Raw genomic sequence first — 8,686 nt, forward strand, 5'->3', positions numbered from 1 at the left:
AAGGCCCCATTCACAGTGGTTCTGCCATGCTGCCAGTGACCTTCAGTCTCTTGCCTTCCTAGTCCTAGTGGCCAAGCTCTCCTTGCTGGTGGGCCCAGGGAAGGCCACGGAGAAGCAAGTGCTGAGCACCCACATGTGTATACAGACCTCTTTGGATACTTCAGACTTCTCCAGCCCTTTCTGAGTATCCCTCACCCCTAGTCATGTAGCAGTTGGAATGGGGAGATGTGGGGGCCCAATCCTGGCATAAAGCCCAGATGAGACAGCTGTTCAGTGTACCTCTCCTGTGACCATCCCCCTTTTCCCCAGGGCGCCGCCGCCACCAGAAACAGGATGAAGAGCCAAGTGAAGAGGCAGCCATGATGAGTTCCCAGGCCCAGGGGCCACCGCGGAGACCCTGCAATTGCAAAGCCAGCAGCTCAAGCTTGATTGGGGGCAGTGGGGCCGGCTGGGAGGGCACGGCCTTACTGCACCATGGCAGCTACATCAAGCTGGGCTGCCTGCAGTTTGTCTTCAGCATCACTGAGTTTGCGACCAAACAGCCCAAAGGCGATGCCAGCCTGCTTCAGGATGGGGTCTTGGCTGAGAAGTTGTCTCTCAAGCCCCACCAGGGCCCTGTGCTGCGCTCCAACTCCGTTCCCTAGGGCTGGTGACTACCCTGCCACCAGCCTATATACCCACCCAAGACTCCTGCAATGCAAAAATGTACACAAACCAAGCCCGGGTGTTTTCTATACTCTACCAGAAACCCTTCAACTACAATCTTTGCATGAAATGAAGAAAACCTTTTGACTTTTTTAAAAATCCTTTTTCTTTTCTCAAGTTCTAGGGGGCATTTGCACATATATTTGTACTCAACATTTCATGGGAAAGCGGCAGACCCGAGCTGAGGAACAGCGTGGGCAGGGAGGGGAAGATCCATGGTCTGGACATTTCCTCCAATACAAACCCTTCCCCCACTTCCTGCTCCCTCCCCCTCGCCCGCCGTTGTAAAATAATCAGAAACTTGTTCTATTTTGTGGCAGTGACAATAGTTTTATATTAAAAGAAAAAATACAGTTTTCATACAGCAAAATCTATACAATATCATTGTTTTATTTAATATAAAGATCGATACCCACCCTCTTTCCATGGTTCCCACCCTCCAAGTTATTTTCCCTTTCTGCAGCGGTTGCACTACAGGTAGCTACTGTGTATTATGGACAAATGAGAAATGAATTCTTTTTCTGGCTGTCCATCTATTTTATTTCAAATAAGGAAAAAGTGTATTTGGATTTTGTGTAAATACATCTAGTGATGACATTTTTTCAATGTTTTTAAAAACTGTGTACAGTACTACATGTGGTAGAGCGTTTTCTCAAATTGTCTATTGTAGCAAAAATGTTTTTGTCGTAAACCTGTTTTGTCTCCTTTTTTTTTGTTCTCTTGCCACTTCTCTCCTTTTCCTCCCACCCCTGGCTCCCTTCTCTCCTCCCACCCCCACAACTAGTACCAATGTACATAGTAATTGTAATGTTTTAGACTTTACAGAAACTTTCCTGTATTCTGTATATAAAAAAACAAAAATATTTCAAATTATGTTTTCTGCCTGTCTGTCCTACCTGTCATCTCCCTCAGAGGGGACCCTCCCTGAAATCTGGGCCCAATATATAGGGAACCCTTAGAATAGGTCTCTTCCTCAGATATTCCCCCAAGAGAAGCCTAGGAGAGGGGTGGTGTTGGAAAAGAATGAGCCTAAGTGGGGTGGAGGGCAAAGGAAGGGTAGGAGTGCATCTGCTAAGGGAGTGTCATTTCTTTGGAGAACCCTAATATAGAATTTGGTCTGTAGAGTCTGCTATGCCACTTCTGTGTGGCATATGATCCCAACTTGACAACTGTTGTTCCCATCAGAAGGCAAGTCTGCTAATTATCTTAATTCTAAAGCCTTGGGGACCCCTCATGAAAGCAAATCTTTCTGTCCTTCTCCAGACCTTAGTGAGAGACTCCCCAGGAAGGTCTTCCTGAGGACAGTCTCCTCAAGAACACCTGTGCATTCCAGCACTGACTGAGTAGGTGGTACCTATCTGTGTATTAGTGTCCCCCCCCCAGGGGGTTAGAGAACAAACACAACATCTGTAATTGTACTGAGTCCAAAGTGCAGGAGATCTCTGGACTCAAGTCTGTCCTTGTTCCCATCTAGTTTTGGCTCTGCCACTGCACCCCTGTTACAATGGGCTTCTTGAACTCTAAGGACAGAAGCTTTATATTCTGCTCAGTATTTAAAATACTCCAAATTATACTTCAAATTATGTTTCCTGCCTGTCATCTCCCTGAGATTTTGGTATACTGTAAGTGCCAAACATAAGGTGCTAAATCATAATGGCTTTCTCAGACAAGGTCCTGCCAAATTACCTGGCCAGGAGTGCCCTTACCCATACCTGCCTAGATGTCCCTGCCCACCTTTACCATCCTTAGTGTCTTAGTGTTTCTACCCTCTATGAGAACTAGTCCAGAGACATCTCCTGAAGAGCAGTAACATGTTTTACTATCTTTTTGCTTCCCTTCAGAAGTGGTTTGGGGTAGGGGAATATAGACAAATGATTGAGTGAATCCTGGCAGTCAACTGCTAGTGCCACCTTGAGTGAGTACTGCTCCCTTTCTGGGCTGTGTGGGAAGGATAGGGAAGAATCCGATAGGCTGAATGTGTGGATGAGACATTGAATGATTTGTTCATTGAAGGAAAAGGCGTGTAGTTGGGCTCTCAAAGACAGCCCATTCATGTCTCTAGAAGGGAGGGACTCTGCTACATATTCACACCTAGAGTAAACAGATGCTCATTCAAACAGCGTTGGTGGAGGTTGCAGAGGCATGCACAGGCCTGGAGGGACTCTGCCTGAATGGGCACAGACGCCCACGAAGTATTTCACAGGATCCAGAGGCACCCACACAACTGAAGGGTGACCCCAAGGCCCTTGGGCATATACTCACATATTAGTCATTCACACACCCACAGACGTTGCAGACGCTTGTATATCTCTAACGGGCACTCCCTTGGCGCTGGCGGGCACACACCTAGGGGGCGCTCCCCGGGCCCAGATGTATGAAAGCAGCTCCAAGGTGTTCACAAAGGCACACCGCCAAAGGACGCAGACGCACGCCTAGGGGGCGCTCGCAGGGCCACGCGCACACGCACGCACACACACCCTTGCCCAGCCTCCAGCTGCCTTCGCTGAGGCGCGCCCTGTGCTCTTCCAGGCCCAGGCCAGGAAGGGCCGCAGCTTCAGGGCAGCGTTTGGGGTGGAGCGCAGCCTGGCAGGAGTCGGCGGCGCAGTCGGAATGGAGACACTGCTGCTAGGCGCCGGGCTGGTGCTAGGCGCCTATGTGCTAATCTACTATAACCTAGTGAAGGCCCCACCGTGCGGTGGCATCGGCAGTCTGCGCGGCCGCACGGCCGTGGTCACGGGTGAGTGCCGGGATGAGTGCGGCGTGCGGGTGGTGGGAGGCCGCCGCTGCGGGGCGGCAGCCCGCGGGGCTCAGCTGGCTCCCGCCCGCCGCCTGCAGGATCCAACAGCGGCATCGGGAAGATGACGGCGCTGGAGCTGGCGCGCAGGGGAGCGCGCGTGGTGCTGGCCTGCCGCAGCCGGGAGCGCGGGGAGGCAGCCGCCTTCGACCTCCGTCAGGTGAGGGAAAGCCGGAGCAGATGGGACGGGGAACCAGGCTCGAGGGATCCAGTTCCTGAAAGAGCTGCTCAGTTCATGAAGTATGGAAGAGGGGGCAGTGCTCTGGTCAGAAAAGGAAGGAGACCACAACTAAGTTGTTGGGGAGCCTTCCTGTAAAGGAAGAAATTGCTCATCTAAGATATTTTAGGATCAATGAGAGTTAGGTTAATGAAGAGCAGTAGGAAAGGGAATGGCAGGGGAACCACATATGCAAATTGGGCCCTGAAGCTAGAGTATCATTTGAGAAACTGGAAAAAAGAGAGAGAGAGAGATTTAATGAGGCTGAAGCACAACCTTTGAGGAAGAGGCAACATGAAGGGGCTCAGTTTCTAGAGCCCTTACACATTACATTGAGGAGTTTGAACTTTTAGGATGGGCAGCTGAGATCAATAAACAGATCTCAGTAGGCTCTGATAGAAAAGTGGCCTTTTGAAATGAAACCTTTGTGACTGTGTGGTGCAAGAGTGGGTAATTAAAAAAAAACAATGAAAAGTCTGTTACAGATTTTAGGGTAAGTGATAATGGGGAAAGAGGATATACTAGCAAATACCTACACAATACTGGCTGTGGGTATTTTACAAATGTTAACTTATTTAATCTTCACAACAATTCTATGAAATAGGTATTATTATTATTATTATTATTCCCATTTTAAAGTGAGAAAACTGAGGCCCGGAAAGATTTAAGTATCTTGCCAAAGGTCACACTTTAGTAAGAGGCAGTCAGGATTTGAATCCATTATCCATTACACTTTAATACAAGTTGCTTTTATTGTTTGTGTGTGTGTGTGTGTGTGTGTGTGTGTGTGTGTGATGCTAGGGATTGAACCCAGAGCCTTGTGCATGCGAGGCAAACACTCTACCAACAGAACTGTATCCCCAGCTCCATTACACTGTGATACATAAGGGCAGATTTCAATAGTAACAGGAGATGGACTCTTAGAATTAGGTGCCTGGGGAAAGGGAAAAGGAGGGAAGTGCCTGGTGACAATCCGAGCCCTTGCCACTCCACAGGAGAGTGGGAACAATGAGGTCATCTTCATGGCCTTGGACTTGGCCAGTCTAGCCTCGGTGCGGGCCTTTGCCACTGCCTTCCTGAGGTCTGAGCCACGGCTGGACATCCTCATCCACAATGCCGGTGAGGGGCTGCAGGCCCTGTAGGGGGGTGGGGGGTGGCCAGGGGCAGTTGCTCCCTCCAGTTGGGCCCTGCCAGGGGCCAGTAGACACATGGGAAGGTTGCCCCTATTTCCATCTCACAGACTGGGATGCTGAGGCCTGCCAGGCTCCTTCTGGAGCAGCTACTCACACCTAGCCCCTACCCCAGGGATCAGTTCCTGTGGCCGAACCCGAGAAACCTTTAATTTGTTGCTGCGGGTGAACCACATTGGCCCCTTCCTGCTGACACATCTGCTGCTCCCTCGCCTGAAGACATGCGCCCCTAGCCGTGTGGTAGTGGTATCCTCAGCTGCCCATCGGCGTGGACACCTTGACTTCACACGCCTGGACCGCCCAGTGGTGGGCTGGCAGCAGGAGCTGCGGGCATATGCCGACAGTAAGCTGGCCAACGTACTATTTGCCCGAGAGCTCGCCACCCAGCTTGAGGGCACTGGTGTCACCTGCTATGCAGCCCACCCAGGTAAGGCCTGGCTCTTTGCTATTTCCCCTTCTCCCTTCATTGGCCCCATCCTGAACTTCCCTAACCTCCCACTGAATCACAGAATCTCAGAGCAGGAAAGAAGCATAGTTCAAGGAGGAGACCTCTTCCTTGCTAATCATGGAACTAGGCTCTCCCCATGTGGGTTCTTCCTGTCATGCCTCAAGCACTGACACTGACTGCTGGATAGCGTGTGACAAGAATAAGACCTGGGATCTTACCCCACTGGGGCACTGATACTGATTAAACTGAACATAACGTGATGCTTATGATAGCTAATAATAACCTCCTCATTCATTCAAGGAGCATTTACTAAGTACCTGCTGCTACGTATCAGGCATTATTCATGACACTGGGGATATAACAGTGAACAAAACACAGACATTGGGCTGGGGTATAACTCAGTGGTAGGGACACATGCCAATGGCAGGTGGGTGATAAAATACTATAGAGAAAGGGAGTAGTATAACTGTAAATAAATTCATCCTATTCATTCTATTTTTAATTTTTTAAATTTTAAAAATAAATTTAAATTTATTTTTAAATTTTAAATTTTTTTTGTGTGTGTGTGTGGTTGTAGATAGACAGCATGCCTTTATTTTATTTATTTTTATGTGGTAGGGATCGAACTCAGTGCCTCACACATGGTAAGCAAGTGCTCTGCCACTGAGCTACAGCCCCAGCCCCCAATTTTTTAATTATTTAATTTTTAATACTGGGGATTGAACACAGGGACTCAATCTATCTTTCCTTTTCTGTATCCCCAAATTCCTATCTTCTCCCCACAGACCTGCAACACAATAAGCAGCCCACCCCATGTCCTTGGCTCCTGCCCTTGACCTTGCCTGCAAAAAAGGACATGGGGTAAAGATCAAATGCTGGAGAAGCTGGCTCAAAATTGTATGACTCCCCTGACTGCACCTACAGTCCAGCCCCCAGCAACCACCCCTCTGTAAATATTAACACCCCACACCAAGGGTTAAAAAAACACTCTCCACATGGAGAGGGTCACTTTGTCCCTTCAATGTGAATTTGTTGCTTTACCCCAAAAGCTTCTCACCATCAAGATGGCCACGTTTTCCTTTGCACTCTCAGGATAGCTGCATTCTCCCCTGAATGTGTGTTTCTTACTTTATTCCAAAAGATGTTGTCCCTTGAGAAAGCCCACATTTCTCCCAAGAATGTTTATCTGCTTTCCTAAATAAATCTGTTGATGTCTAGAAGAAAAAAGCTATAGGAAAAAATAAAAAAGGGTATGGGGAATATAGAATGCCAGAAGGTCCTATTTTATCAATTGCAATCAATGAAGACATCTGACAATGTGACATTTAAAGCGAGACACACCTATAATCCCAGTGACTGAGGAAGCTAAGGCAGGAGGATGTTGGCAAATTCTAGGCCAGCCTCAGCAATTTAGCAGGACCTTGCCTTAAAATAAAAATGGCTGGGGATATAGTTCAGTGGTAGAACACCCCTGGGGTCAATCCCCAGTACTACAAAAAGAAATTAAAAAAAAAAAAAAGAATAAGAAGAAGAAAGAAAAGAAACCCAGGCATGGTGATGCATGCCTGTAATCCCAGTGTCTCAGGAGGCTGAGGCAGGAGAATCGAAAGTTCAAAGCCAGCCTTAGCAATTTAACTTTTACTCTAGATGAGGTAATTGACCAGTAGATTTAGAGAATAGGTTATATGGGCATAGTGATGCACGCCTGTAATCCAGTTGACTCAGGAAACTGAGGCAGGAGGATCAAAGAGAGAGAGAGACTAGGTCATACCTGGATAGTAAGAGCTGCCCTACTGATATTGCCAGACTGCATTTTAGATAATCATTGCTTGAGGCATATTAGTAGTTATAATAGTGATAATAAGCATACTCATAACTAGCCTTCATTAAGCTTTTATTAAGCTTTTAAACTTCCTATCTCTGATGCCCAAACTTCATATCCTTAATGTCCAAAACAGTGCCTGATATACCATAGATACTTAATAAATGCTGGTTAAACAAGGGAATGGGGCTTGAGCTATTAAGAGAGAGAGCCTGGGAGGCAGGAGACACAGCATGACCAAATCTGGGAGAGGGGCATATGCAGTTTGGATGGATAGAAGGAGGTGTCCTATTGGGAATTGAGTGAACTCACCTGGGGGCCCCTGAATGCCTGGTAGGTACTACCCTGTTTTCCCTGAAATGGGATTCTGTCCCCGGTTCCCTTCTAGCTCTGTTTAACTACTCTTACATCATCCTTCCTTTCTACTCACAGGGCCTGTGAACTCAGAACTATTCCTGCGCCATGTTCCTGGATGGCTGCGTCCACTTTTGCGCCCACTAGCTTGGCTGGTACTCCGGGCGCCCAAAGGAGGTGCCCAGACTCCCCTGTACTGTGCTCTACAAGAGGGCATTGAGCCCCTCAGTGGAAGATACTTTGCCAACTGCCATGTGGAGGAGGTGCTCCCAGCTGCCCGAGATGACAGGATAGCCCAGCGACTGTGGGAGGCCAGCATGAGGCTGGCAGGGCTTAGGCCTGGGGAGAATGATGAACCTGATGAAGAGCTCCAACCTGAGGACCCAGGGGCCCCATGTTCTCCAAACACTCCCCACCCTGAGGAGCCCACAGTTTCTGAACCTTTCCCTGGTCCTCGGAATTCACCAGACTTGTCTAAGGTTACACATCGAATTCAGGTTAAAACTGAGCCTGAACCCCAAGTCTCCTAACCCCCACACTTGGATGCTTTCCATGGCACTTCCTGACGCTGAAAACCTCAGCGGTGTGCCAGCCCAAGCCCTGGGCACTGAGGGGTTTTCCACTTTTACCTTTATGGTTACTTTCTGGAGCCTCTAAGTGTATCCAGGACAGCTCTTTTCCTGGTAGAAGGAAATAATGGATGAATACTTCTTCCTGAGAGGGACTGTAGCCCCAGATTCAGGGGTGGAAGGTAATGTGCCAGGAACGGCTTCTCAGGCCCTACCCTGAGTGGTTCTGATCAGTTCTCGGGCCAAGCCAGGCAATTTGTAATTTAATGCACTGCCCAAAGCTGAGAAGTACTGAACCATCTAGCTGGGTGGTTAAATTACCTTCATTTTACAGAAACGGGATTAGGTTCCCCAGCGAAGGACGGACTCACGGTCTCAGCTAGTAAGAAGGAGTAACGGGTGAACCCAGGGGTCTGACACCAGGGCCGACTGCTGTAAGGTGCGTGACGGGAGGTGGGCCAGGACTGCGCAGTCGTAACCAGGTGCCCCCGAGGGAGTAAGCGGGATGCCTTCCGGGGTGCTTTGGGGCTGGGCCCCGCCATCTGGAGCCCCCTGTAATAAAGCGAGTTGACTGCCAAGGCTCGCGG

General features: G+C 48.8%; 2 protein-coding genes across 3 annotated transcripts in view; both read left to right on the plus strand.

Annotated features, from left to right (window-relative positions):
- PHF12 (PHD finger protein 12) overlaps window positions 1-1,559 on the plus strand; it is a 44,239-nt gene extending 42,680 nt beyond the window's left edge. Inside the window, exon 15 of one of the 2 annotated variants that reach the window (XM_081272949.1) lies at window positions 310-1,557. In XM_081272949.1, coding sequence (XP_081129075.1) covers window positions 310-644 — 335 coding nt within the window. In that variant the 3' untranslated portion in view covers window positions 645-1,557. Of the gene's footprint in view, window positions 1-309 lie in introns of both variants that reach the window. The other variant, XM_081272948.1, reaches the window with a different exon arrangement.
- Window positions 1,560-3,178: 1,619 nt separating this feature from the next.
- Window positions 3,179-8,679, plus strand: DHRS13 (dehydrogenase/reductase 13). Its single transcript, XM_081270411.1, has 5 exons — window positions 3,179-3,442; window positions 3,541-3,659; window positions 4,712-4,835; window positions 5,022-5,333; window positions 7,609-8,679. The coding sequence occupies exons 1-5, from the start codon at window positions 3,316-3,318 to the stop codon at window positions 8,058-8,060; spliced, it is 1,134 nt and encodes a 377-aa protein (XP_081126537.1). The 5' UTR covers window positions 3,179-3,315; the 3' UTR covers window positions 8,061-8,679.
- The last annotated feature ends 7 nt before the right edge of the window (window positions 8,680-8,686 follow it).

This window comes from Spermophilus citellus (assembly GCF_964194105.1).
Source record: "Spermophilus citellus genome assembly, chromosome: 17".
Lineage (NCBI taxonomy): Eukaryota > Metazoa > Chordata > Mammalia > Rodentia > Sciuridae > Spermophilus > Spermophilus citellus.

Coding starts and splice junctions, on each gene's coding strand:
- DHRS13 (XM_081270411.1), top strand. CDS start 3,316: ATGGAGACACTGCTGCTAGGCGCCGGGCTGGTGCTAGGCGCCTATGTG. Junction 4,836..5,021: donor CATCCTCATCCACAATGCCG/GTGAGGGGCTGC, acceptor CCCCTACCCCAG/GGATCAGTTCCTGTGGCCGA. Junction 5,334..7,608: donor CTGCTATGCAGCCCACCCAG/GTAAGGCCTGGC, acceptor TTCTACTCACAG/GGCCTGTGAACTCAGAACTA.